The sequence below is a fragment of the Pinus tabuliformis genome, chromosome 6 (genome assembly GCF_031772625.1).
Source record: "Pinus tabuliformis cultivar Carrire ecotype Pingquan chromosome 6, CPIR1, whole genome shotgun sequence".
Taxonomy (NCBI): domain Eukaryota; kingdom Viridiplantae; phylum Streptophyta; class Pinopsida; order Pinales; family Pinaceae; genus Pinus; species Pinus tabuliformis.
This window is the reverse complement of record NC_142292.1, coordinates 996,279,526-996,292,501: the sequence shown is the minus strand read 5'-3', so window position 1 is coordinate 996,292,501 and position 12,976 is coordinate 996,279,526. Positions and strand designations below refer to the sequence as shown.

The 12,976-nt window shown below is 36.4% G+C and overlaps 1 protein-coding gene across 1 annotated transcript in view; it reads left to right on the top strand.

Annotated features, from left to right (window-relative positions):
- Positions 1-563: 563 nt before the first annotated feature.
- LOC149262348 (adenylyl-sulfate kinase 3-like) overlaps positions 564-12,976 on the top strand; it is a 153,955-nt gene continuing 141,542 nt past the window's right edge. The window contains exons 1-5 of the mRNA XM_089424135.1: positions 564-1,800; positions 3,596-3,736; positions 3,875-4,024; positions 4,205-4,323; positions 4,459-4,543. Coding sequence (XP_089280261.1) covers positions 1,422-1,800; positions 3,596-3,736; positions 3,875-4,024; positions 4,205-4,323; positions 4,459-4,543 — 874 coding nt within the window. The 5' untranslated portion in view covers positions 564-1,421. The remainder of the gene's footprint in view (positions 1,801-3,595; positions 3,737-3,874; positions 4,025-4,204; positions 4,324-4,458; positions 4,544-12,976) is intronic.

Genomic DNA, 12,976 nt, shown 5'->3' with positions numbered 1-12,976 from the left:
AACAATACTATTATTTCTAAAAATATAAATAATATTATTAAGAACTAGTATGAATTTATATTAATTTAATGATAGTTTATTAATATTATCAATTTCTTTAATAAGAATATTTATTGATATTGTTCATTTAATATGAATATTATTTATTATTGGTTAACTATCATCCTATTTAAAATAATAAATTAATGATATCAATTTATATAATAATATTATATAAAAATACTTAATTTATATAATATTATTTGAGTTATTAAATAGAATATATTCAGTTGAAAATTAGGTGTTAGGAATAATTCAAAATTAAAATAAAAAATAATAATTTATAAATATTATTAAAATATTTTATTTCCCTATATTTTAATAATAATTTATTAATATTATCAATTTCTTTAATAAGATTTAAAATATTTATTGACGTCCATTTAATATGAATATAATCACCATACCAAACCACATAACTCTCTCTGAACATTTAGTACATCTAATATATTAAATATCCTAATACCATGAAGATCCTATTATTAAGCATCCTAATAATACCATGAAGATCCTCTAACTATTCTTATACTGATATTTGTTTTAATGTTAATATCGATATCCATCAAATTTCCCTTTTCGATGATTACAACCGTTTTGCATTTCTCAAACTCGAATCTCGATTGCCACAAATTGCGTTCATTCGATTCATTCACAGCCCATCTAATGTTAAATTCAGATTTCCGCAGGCGTGTGAGCAAATCTCAACCGTTGTCGACTATCGTAGGCTATGCATATTCAGAGTGGTAAGGAGGATTCTCACCAAATTCATTTACCCTCCAATGAGGATTCCGGTTCTGAATCTTCTAATGTCTCAGGTACTACCTCCTACTTCTGAAAAAGAAAAAACTCATCAGCCAGATAAAATAAGTTCCATCTCTATCGGTGAGTTTCTGACAGGGAGCGACTGATTGTGTGTGTGTGAGAGAAACAGAGAGTAATATATTGTGATCAGAGCATGCCACCCACATTGTTGTAAGCATGCTATTCTTGCCCACCTTTCCCAAACAGTTATCAATACCTTTCATCCCCATTGCATGAGAATGTAGGGAACTAGAGTCTGGGACACATCATTTCCTTTTCACCTTGGGAGGCTCTCTTTATATTCTCCATTTCAAATTAATTCTCAATTCACCCTTTCAAATTTGATTTATATTTGGCACTCAATAACTACATTCTGAGTTATTTAAAATCTAAAACGAGGGAAACGCCATTACCCAAACCCTGGGTTTTTGATTGATCAAAGCTGGTATGTTCTAGCTGCAAAACCGCGGGATCTGGAGACCCGGATCGAGATATAGGAGGTTCAGAGCTGCACAATTGCTAACAAGAGACTACTAGTAAATAGGCTGGAGGGTTAATCCCTAGCAGATCTGCGTTAAAGGATGCAGACAGTTGGTTTGGTTCCCTTGGAGATAGCAATTCCTCATTCAACTATTGGTGAATCCTGGAAAGCGTCTAATGCCAATTTTCAAAATTTGAGAAATAAACAGATTGGGTATAGAAGGGTGAAAATTACAGATAACTTTAGAGGAACTGTGCGTTGCACTTCATTGGCAAGTGCAAAAGTACCAAGTTCCATTTTTTCCAGCACTAAAATGGCGAATGCTAATTCTTCTGAGTTTATGATGATGTTTAATGATGGGATTAAACATAACGGAGATTTTTACAGAGAAGTAGGTATGAAAGCTGGAGGAGGGAAAGGCCCCATGGATCCACAATATGTCATGCATGATCTGCCTTCAAGCCAGTCCTCCAATCCAGGTATTGACTATTTATGATTAGAAGTGATTTTGTTGTCCATGGATCAAGATGTCAATTCTTGCCTAGTTTTATTAGTTGAATCTGTAAAGCAGACCTCAATGTCAACAGCATTAGTATTCTGGGGCAGTAGCTGTGACCTCGATGATTTTCGAGGTCACTTTTGTTACAGCCTTCAACTCCTCTGCTTTTCATCGCAGCTATAATATCATGTGATATCAGCACAGAATTCCCATGCTATGGGTGCAGGTGTATTGCTGCTGTTTATCCCTTTGTATATCTTGAATATAATAATAATCCGAACGTGGGTTGAAGGACAGAAACACGTGTGCACGAAGTAGGTTTTAGAGACTTGCCAATGCAGCAGGGAGCTATTCTTTGCCCAATTGCACTGGGGATTTGTTAGGAAATACCCTCGTGTTGCAAATTTGGTGTCTAAGTGCCACTTCTTACTGACAGATGAAATCCGACTGTATCTTGACTGTAAACACGCAACTTTGTACCCCATTATGTTTAACTACCATTTTTGTCTTATACTAAATTGCAAGTTTCCTCCTGCCTCCGTACAGTATGTCCTCGTCTATGCACGCTTCTACCGGCTTCTATTTAGTTTGCAGATACTGAGAACTAGATGCCACGATTCTCAAATAACATAAATAATTTTTTCATGCTTCCAAGTTTGTTTACAATCATTCATGTGAGGTTTTCCTTCAATGTGGCCTGATTCAGATTTGGCTTGCATGGTTATACGACAAAATGTCAGTCACTGTGCCTTACCCTTAGATTGTGGCAAATTGTGATACTGGTGGTATAAATGAAGCAAGAGGATGACATTTTCAATGGCTAGTGTAATGCGAGATAATGTGGCATTTCGGTAAAGGTCAACTCATCTCGGTTGAGCTGTGAGTGTATCAGTAAGGCCCAATGATATTATCCAAGCCTAACACCGGGAGAGGCACTGCTAATGAGTACTGTCCATACCTGGCCGTTTTGGAGTGCCCCAGCCTACTGATAATTCAAGACTTCCCAATGATTGTGTCATCATGTGCTGACATGAAATAAAATCTCCAACACATGACTATTAATAGCTCCAACCATCATGTTTAAGACATCTCAATTGGAAATTGCGATCCCCTGATAATGGACTCACCTTGAAGTCCGAAATGTTGTGTTACAAATCTCTTAACAGGTTTTTCCACACATATTAAAAAAACAACTCACCTGTATGGACTCTCTCTTTTACAATATTAAACATGTTTGCGTGCACATGATTCTCTGTATTCACCATGGCTTCCTGATTATCCACCCTTCTTCTACAAGATCTTAGAGGAATTTAGTGGTAGTAAATGAGACTTTTCATGCTTACATTGAAGTTGTGGTGTTCCAGGTATTGCAAAAGATGTTAATCTAAATAAATACAGTGATGTTTAAAGGGAATACCATGATCCTAGTTGTCAATGAATGTGTAGTGTTTGCATCACCTAGTTTGTTTCATGATTTTTCTCTCCCGCTGTCCTGAAAAGATATGTATTTCTTCAAATTTGAAGTTTAAACCCAACAAAGTTCTCAGTCTCTTTATTTAAAAGCTCTTAATGGACTAATCTCCACTCTGGCCTCAGGCAAAGGAAATGTTTACAAAATAATATAGTATTTACATATAAAATTGTTATAACAGTATGAAGGAACCGAGAGACTTAGGATAATTAAATTCTACAGTGCAAGTATTGCCCTTTTTAATTCCTGTATAACTGCAGCTTTTAATGGTATTGTTGAATCTTATTCTTTCCTATATGCTCAGGTACAGTCCTCCCCCCACTCTCAAATGCAGAAAAAGCAACAAACATTGTATGGCAAGAATGCTTGGTGAGCAGGGAAGAAAGGCAGAAGCTACTTGGGCAGAGAGGCTGCGTTATTTGGATTACTGGTCTGAGTGGCTCAGGTCTGCCCTTAGTGCAAAATCTGCTTGTTTTTTTTCTTAGATTTTATTCTATAAATGGAGCATGCTTCATAGCCTTTTTAATGTACATTCAATAATTGTTCATTGAACATTATTTGAAGTAATAGAGCAACAATGCAGGCAAAAGTACACTGGCTTGCGCAATCAGTCGTATATTGCACACTAGAGGAAAGCTCACTTATGTTCTTGATGGTGATAATATAAGGCATGGCCTTAACAAGAATCTTGGCTTCAGTGCACAAGACCGTGCAGAGAATATACGTCGTGTTGGTAAGGCCTTTTAGATGATTAATGCATTAGGTAGTCATGGGCTATTCATACTACAACCTTTCTTAACACAACTGAGATGCAGTTTATACCATTTCCTTAAACTTAGTATATTTTTTCAGTTCTGCTCTTAACAGTAAAATGCTTGAAAGCAGTATTTTAGAGAATTCACTGAATATTTAGGTGAGGTGGCAAAGCTTTTTGTGGATGCTGGTCTTATATGCATTGCTAGCTTAATATCTCCCTACCAAAGGGATAGGGAAGCATGTCGTGCACTTTTGCCTGCAGGAGAATTTGTCGAGGTTCTCTCTCTTTCTCTGTGGAAATTGCGTGCAAATTATCTTGGGTTCAAATTAAAATATTCTCTTGGCGAGTTTAAATCAATTTGGTGAACAAAGTATTGATAGACACACACACACACACACTACACTTTGCAGATATTTATGAATATCCCGCTGGAGATTTGTGAAGAAAGGGATGCAAAAGGTCTGTACAAGCTTGCACGGGCAGGAAAAATTAAAGGTGAGCCGATTACTAATAGTAGTGTTTTTGCATGTCATGTTCAAGAAAAATATTACGTTTAATTTAAAATTCAATCTAGAGCAACTAATTGTTTGCTACTTTGTCTACACTAGCTTCTTGTTGCAAATTTGACTATCTAATTTATTGTTTCATCTTTTTGGAAGTAAATAAAGATTTTGTATTCTACCATCACTAACCATGACAAAAATTAAGTTCCTTACTGATTTTTGAAACTAGCACCATTTGAACAAATTGGCATCCCTGTGCAAGTGATTATAACCTACAAAACAAATCCTAGAATGAAATTCAACATTTTCGAAGTATTCCAGTTTTCCTCTTAGCATACCAGGAGTTATATGTATTTCTCTGATCTGTAGTTGATTCACATGCTGAATAATGTACCCTTGGATCATGTTATATAGTATAAATTTTTCAGAATGCTACATTATTTAGGACTGGGTCAGATCAGTATAAATCAATGTTATCATAACTGGTCGATGTTAAAAACTGGAGCTGGGGAAAAATCAGTTGACAAAAAATATATGAAAATATTCAAATTTTGATTATATATATGTTTTTATTTATTTATCATGTACATAGTATAAATTCAAAGTACCAAATATACAATTTTTTCTCATGAATATAGTATTGTAAGGGTGAATATAACAAAATGACAGTGAGTGCAATTCATATCTGAACCAAAATGCATAAAGATTGAGACTCTACTTGGCTTCTAGAGTCCAAAAATAATCATTCTATGGTCTACTATCAAATAAAACTAAATAATTATTTGAATTTAGATCCTATACATTCTCTGCATGGGCATGCTCAGCATCTTGACTTGATGCTCTGAAGGTCTTGTCGCTGCACAAACTAGCAGGCCTAGTAAATAGGCTAAAGCTAGAAGGCACAACAACACCCTGAGACAAAGGCACATTGTCACCACGGCCTATGTCCCCTTCTTTTCTCGGATTTTCACAGATGGGAGGAGTCCCAGTATCCCTCACTTGTGATAGATGTTTCTAGGATAGGTTTTAAGTGAGGCAAGGTGGCTCATTCAATGGAAAGGTTCAATCAAAGTACGAGCTTTGGGAGAAGCTAGGAGGACTTTTCAAGAAAAACCCTTTGAAAGAAAGACTACCCGAGGCCTAGGGTTGAGATATTTGACGAGATAGAAGTTCATCCAAGGTCCAGGTAGACAAGGGAAAAGGTTATGATTGATACACTTCAACAAGTGCCTAATCTCAAGCCTTCAAGAATCCCCAAGTTGAAGGATAGCACCTAGGGTTCCCACTTGGTGTGATAGCTAGGACATCAATTATGTTGAGATTTGACTGTGAGAATTGCCTCAAATTATGAGGAGAGCTAGAGGAAACACTAGCGCAGAAGACTATCTAAGTGGTTTAGCAAAAGCTCTTCCCCAATGAAAATCGCACCAAGCGCTAGGGAGGCCTCCTTATCCTTAAGGGGATGAAGAAAGAGGTGAAGGAGAGGTCAAAGAAAAATGATATTTCAAGTATGATGTGATCACCAAGGATCTAAGATCCAGTGCCTGCCTATTGGGAGAAATGGAGTCAAAATAAACCAATAAATGGCAATTCGCTCTTCAAGGAGACCTAGAAGGGATTTTCGCTACCCTTGATGGAAGCAACAACAAAATGACTTCTAGATTTTTGTACTTTGATGACACTTGTTGTGGAGTTTCAAGGATGCAAATGCAATCAATCCTCTAGGAACATTCATTCATTCATTGCTCAATGAGTAACACATGCAAAAATTTCCAATAGTTCTCAATGCTTTAAATAATTTGCATTAATTAGGGCACATTAATTACCATAAGAAAATATTCCATGCATTAGACATTCACCAAATCAGAAATATAGCATCAAATAGCACTTACAAGACAAAGAAGAATATATCCGTCCACAAGATTGCCAGATAGAAGCTCCAAGAATGATAGCGAATTTATCTGAACATCAAAGTTGATCAATAACATCCAATTTCATCCTCTAATTGCAGGTCCAAATTCTTTTAGAGAGACATCGAAGATCCAAAGTGTGATGATTTGAGAGTGTGTAACTCTTTCTTATTTATACATGCCATATAAGTTCAAAAATAAAAGAAGCCCTTCTAACGCTTAAAATGTTTAGTAACCCACCCATGGTTACAAGCCAACCATGATAACTCATAAAACAAGTCGAATTAGCCTTCTTAGGGCCACGCTAGGGTGACATGGAGGCCTAGATTGACAACGTTGAGGCCTCATGTGCTAAGGATGAGAGAGAAGGCCTACAAAATAATGAATGACAAGGGGATGCCCTCAAAAGCTGCAAAACATCTCCAAACCCTAGTTTGGGCTTTGTGGGCTCCAAATGGGTCTCATGGGTCTCCAAATGGCTTCAGATCAAGTCAATGCTCCATCAATGAGGGCTAGAAGATGACACATGCCCTCCCATGTCTCCACGAGAGAGACAAAACCTCCTATAGGCCCTGGATCAGTTGCTAAGTGTTGGGTGTAATGTGTAGCTGGCTGGGCAACGTGGTCCAAGTGCATCATCATCTCTATATAACTGGGGCACGAACAAGCAATGTGGTGGTGCTGAAGAAGCCCACGGTGTGATAATCAATGCTCTATAAGGCTGGAGGCCCTTGACTCCCAACGCTCACCCTACAAGTGCCATTATGACCCTTTGGAGGGCTTGGATCTCGTATAGGGAGGCCAAGTCCAAGATGAAAACCTACCTGTAATCCTGTATAAGATCCAATGCATCTCCTCACCTTCCAGAACAATAATTCATTAGTGCAATTAAGTAAATAAGCTTGCTAATTAGGGGCAATAATGGACACTTCATAGTGGCATGCCCTTCCAAATGGGCTTTGAACATGTATAGGTGTTACCTTCCTTGAAAAGAGAGGTTAATAAAGGACCCTATTAGATGATTTCAACCTCTAACGGAGTGACAAGTCCATGGTACATCCATCAAATGGCAGGTGTCACGTGAAATAGTGATGAAACAGAGTGGGGGCAACAGGGGAGGCTCCAAGCCACATGCCATGGTACAAGGGTAGCTATGATGAGGGAGGCCCATACTTTGGGTGTATGAATGTAGGAGGGAGCAATCGTGGTACATGAGTTACCCTGACCTTTGTTTTTCCACCCTTCTTCATATGCCTTTTGCCTTTTATTGATTTTTCTCTAAGAAAGCAGATTTGTCCTCCCCCCATTTTGTGTCATGAATCCCACATGTCAGACTCGATTCTCGAGGGACGTGTCCGATTCGTGGGTCGAGCGTGTTCGAACACGTGGGATTCGCTGGGCTCGTGAACCAGATTTTCCCAATTAGCGTGTCCCAATTTTGGGACACATGTCCCTCTAGAAAAGCATGCTACAGGTCTTTAAAAGCTCGATTTGGGCTGCTTTCCCTTCATTCTTGTGTCTCTTTCTTGCTGTCGGTGTGTGGGAGTGGGTAGCAAAGGGTTTAGGAGCGTTTTGGAGGTGATTCAAACAACCGGTAAGTGCATTTTGTTTCCACTTTTTTTCCATTTTTGCTACAATAGTTTGCCTGTCCGTTTCATTTACATGCTAGTGTATTTTTTCTTTACTTTGTTATAGCATTCATGGCTCAAGGAGAGCAGTGGTGACCATGATAGTGATGCTGATTTTGATGATGATGATTGATGAGCTACCTAGTAGTTGTTTTGTATTTCCTATTTCTATTTGCCATTAGCATTGCTAGTTAGGAGTCCTCAAGTCTTAGTACCTATGTAACACATTTTGATTTTGATGACTTAATGAGAAAGCTGCAGTTTCTTGTCTTTCTCTTATTGAATCATTGATGAATCTCTCATGATTGTATTTGTATGCATAATGTTACAACTCACAACTTTTAATTTACAATGTAATTTAAATCTATGTCTGAATTTGTATCATCACGAGAATTCGTGTAATACGAAATCATTGAAAATATTTAGTATTATATATATATATAATTTTTTTGAATATAATAATATATAATGTGTCCTACGTGTCCTATTCCAGGGGGTCTACATGCCCTATGTCAGACATTCGAATTTGCATGTCCCCGTGTTAGGTGACTTAGATTTTTCTTCATTTTATTGCTCGGGGCTCAAGGGGATGAGAGCATGATGCATAAAATATAACAATGAATATCCCCTTAAGGTGGGGTAGTTCATCACCCATGAGTGGTAGGGACAATCATGGGTTCCTTAATGATGTAAGGGGGCACTCATAGGGGCCCTAAGAACCATGGTGATGACCATAATGATATGGGGTAGAACTCATGTTTGGCTTTTGCCCACGTGCTAAACTTTATTGTTCTGACCATCTTTTGCATTTTGTGGTACATTTTCTGTTGTACGTGGGCATATTATGCTTTTATCTTTCCTTTTAGTTACATCAAACTCTAGGGCATTGTTCCAAGCCTGACCCAAAGTGTGGACAAGGGGAAGGGTAGGCTAACACTTTGTGGATCCAATGGACAAATGTGGACCTAGATAGGGAAAATGTGAACAGGGCTTGTAAATGGGCAGAGGGGAGTGAAATATATGGTATTAGGAAGCGGGGCCATGCAACCAAAATTAGGGTTTTCCATGTAGTGTCACTCCTAAAGCTAATAGAGCCAGCAAAGGAGATCCCATGGGACTAGGATACAAGATTAACCCCCAAGTTGAGGTAAGGGAAAAATAGTACAGTTAAAGCCCATTCTTTTTGCTGAATTCCCCCACTAATCCATGCCCAAATGTGCCTAAGAAAAACAAACATAAGCACCCAATCACAAAATGAAAAATCATACCTTCGGGGTTTGATGGCCCACCTTCAAACATACGATCATAACAAATGAGCGAGGGCACAAAATAGCTGGCTCAAGTGGCCGAGAATAGCACATCGAGCTATCAGGTGGCTGCATGGGGCTACTGGTTGCCAGTTAAAGACATATTCAGGAGAAAATTTCTCTTATAGGGGTCACCCACTAGTGGTGGGTAACAAGTCCAACAACAATTTCCATATCCCATGGTAGTGGAAGTGGCTGCGAGTCATTCCTAATAAGTCTATTCAAGAAATTGGGGGCCTTCATTAAATAGATGAAAATCAAGCTTTAGGATACTTGTAGGTTTTGTTTTTGGTTTATATATATACATTAGAGGAAATTTCAGCCTGAAAGTGCCCATGATTTTTTCACGTAATGTCCATGTCATAATATGAAAACCACTCAAAATCCTTTAAATTTAAAAGGAGGCACATGTCCTAAATAATTTTAAATTGTTTAATTTTGGTATCCGTGAAATATTTTATTATTAATTTGGGTATCAATAAAATATTTTATTATTAATTTGGGTATTTGTGAAATATTTTATTAATATTATTTACCTACCTTACCCATATGAATTAGAATATCAAAAAAAAATATTAATGCATGTAAATCTTGATATTAGTAAAAAAATATAAATTAAAAGTGCAAATCCATTTGACTTTAATAACCATGCCCCCCAAAAACATAGTTAAATATAAAATATAAAATAGTTAAATAGTTAAAAATAAAATATAATTATAATTAAATATAAAATAGATAAATAGTTAAAAAACAGTTAAATGTAAAATATATAGATAAATATATATTAGTGAAATAGTAAAAAATAGTTAAATATTTAAAATAAAGGACAAATTACCTGATTCTGGCCAAAAATATAAAAATATATAGTTAAATATAGAATAAATAAAAGTATTTCATAAAGGGAAATTGATTCTTGCCAAAGATATAGAATAGTTAAATAACATATTCCATAAAGGAGAAATTACCGGATTTTGGCGAAAAATACAAAATATATATTAGATCGTAGACTTTTGTGATCCATAATGTAAATAACAATGTCATTAGGATTAATCACATCATTAGGATTTGATCGACGTTTCAAACCAACTAATGTGGTTCATCCTTAGGACAAAGGTAGAAAAATCAATCAATCCTAAAGAATAAATAGCAAGGATGCATTAGATCCAGAGCTAGACGTTCGTAAATTAGTTATTAAATCAAGTAAAATAATAATTAGTTATAAACTAGTTGCTAGGAATTAGTTATTAAAATAATATTTAGTTATAAAATAGTTGTAGGGAATTAGTCTTTATTTATTTTAATTATATATATTAAATAAATAAATTTATAATATTATAGGAATTAAATAAAATTAATAATATTACAAGTGTTAAAAATTAGGAATTAGCCATTAGTAAACTAACTAAAGTTTAAAACTATTGGTTGGAATTAGTCTTTATTTATTTTAATTATATATATATCTATATTAATTACATTAACTAATAATATTATAAACATTAAATAAAATTAATAATATTACAAGGGTTAAAAATTGGATAGAAAGAATTAGAATATTTATTAGAATAAGATTAATAATTTTATTAATAAAAATTTATAATTTATAATGAGAATTCAAAGGTAAGAAAAATAAGGCAGTATTCTTATTAAAATTGAATATAATAATTAATAAAAAGAAAATTATGTAATTTATGAAACAAATTATTAATTTCAATAAAAAAGGAGAAAGAGGAAACAGGGGGTGGAATCAAGAATAGAGGGCCGGAATCCATCTCGCTCATAATTTCCAACCATCATCCTTGTTGAGATTGATTGCATGCTTCTCAATCTCAATAGCCTCTCTAAGCTTCCTATGGTGGAAGTGATCAACCCTAGCAATGACTCTGGAATCCTCAATGCAGACATGGTGCTTGGATTTCTTCGCATGTTCAGCTAGAGTTGATGAGCGGGAATGATTGTGCCTAATGTCTGCTGCATGCTCTTGGATTCTCTGGTTAATGGAGCGACCAATTTCTCCAATGTAGGGAATCCCACAGGAACAAGGGATCGAGTAGACCCCTTTCATGTCCTTAGGGTCTACAGGGTCCTTAACAGATCTAAGAGAATTTCTAATGGTATTAAGAGGTTTGAACGAAGCAGAAACACTATTCTTTTTAAGAATATGGGCAATCCTGTCAGTGGTCCCTTGGATAAACGGAAGCTGAACCTTAGAGATAGGATCAACACGAGTAGTCTTGACCTTTGATTCTTTACAAGCTCTTTGAAAGGCCTTGAGGCCTTGAGTTCTGCTGTATCCATTATTTTCAAAAACTTTAAGAAGATGAGATTTCTCCTTCTCCAAGTGGTTCTCATAAGAGATTCTCAGAGCACGGGTTGCAAGAGTGCTAAGGACCCCAAATTTTTGCGCTGGAAAATGATGAGAATTGACATGAAGATATTGTTCTGTATGAGTTTTTTTGCGAAAAACTTGGTGAGAAACGGAACCATCATTCATTCTAGAGAGGAGGATGTCAAGGAAGGGAAGACACTCGTTCACCTCAACCTCCATCGTGAATTTTATGGAGTCTGATTGGGAATTAAGATGGTTAAGAAACAAATCCTATTCATGGAGGATTTTGAGACCAAGACTTTAGCCTCAGCTCAGTTTCACCCTAAAAGGTGGAAGAGATTTGTTGATGATACTTGCGTCATTTGGCCCCATGGACGCGAGAAATTAGATTTGTTTCTTAACCATCTTAATTCCCAATCAGATTCCATCAAATTCATGATGGAGGTTGAGGTGAATGAGTGTCTTCCCTTCCTTGACATCCTCCTCTTTAGAATGAATGATGGTTTTGTATCTCACCAAGTTTTTCACAAAAAACTCACACACAATAGTATCTTCATGCCAGTTCTCATCATTTTCCAGTGGAAAATTTGTGGTCCTTGGTACTCTTGCAACCCGTGCTCTGAGAATCTCTGATGAAACCACTTGGAGAAGGAGAAATCTCATCTTAAAGTTTTTGAAATTAATGGATACAACAGAACTCAAGGCCTCAAGGCCTTTCAAAGAGCCTGTAAAGAATCAAACGTCAAGACTTGTGTTGATCCTATCTCTAAGGTTCAACTTCCATTTTATCCAAGGGACCACTTACAGGATTGCCCATATTCTTAAAAAGAATAGTGTTTCCGCTTTGTTCAAACCTCTCAATACCATCATAAATTCTCTTAGATCTGTTAAGGACCCTGTAGACCCTAAGGACATGAAAGGGGTCTACTCGATCCCTTGTTCCTGTGGGATTCCCTACATTGGAGAAATTGGTCTCTCCATTAACAAAAGAATCCAAGAGCATGCAACAGACACTAGGCCCAATCATTCTCGCTCATTAGCTCTAGCTGAACATGCGAAGAAATAAAAGCACCATGTCTGCATTGAGGATTCTAGAGTCATTGCTATGGTTGATCACTTCCACCATAGGAAGTTTAGAGAGACTATTGAGATTGAGAAGCATGCAATCAATCTCAATAGGGATGATGGTTGGAAATTAAGTAAGAGCTGGATTATGACCCTCTCTTCTTGATTTCACCCCCTGTTTCCTCTTTC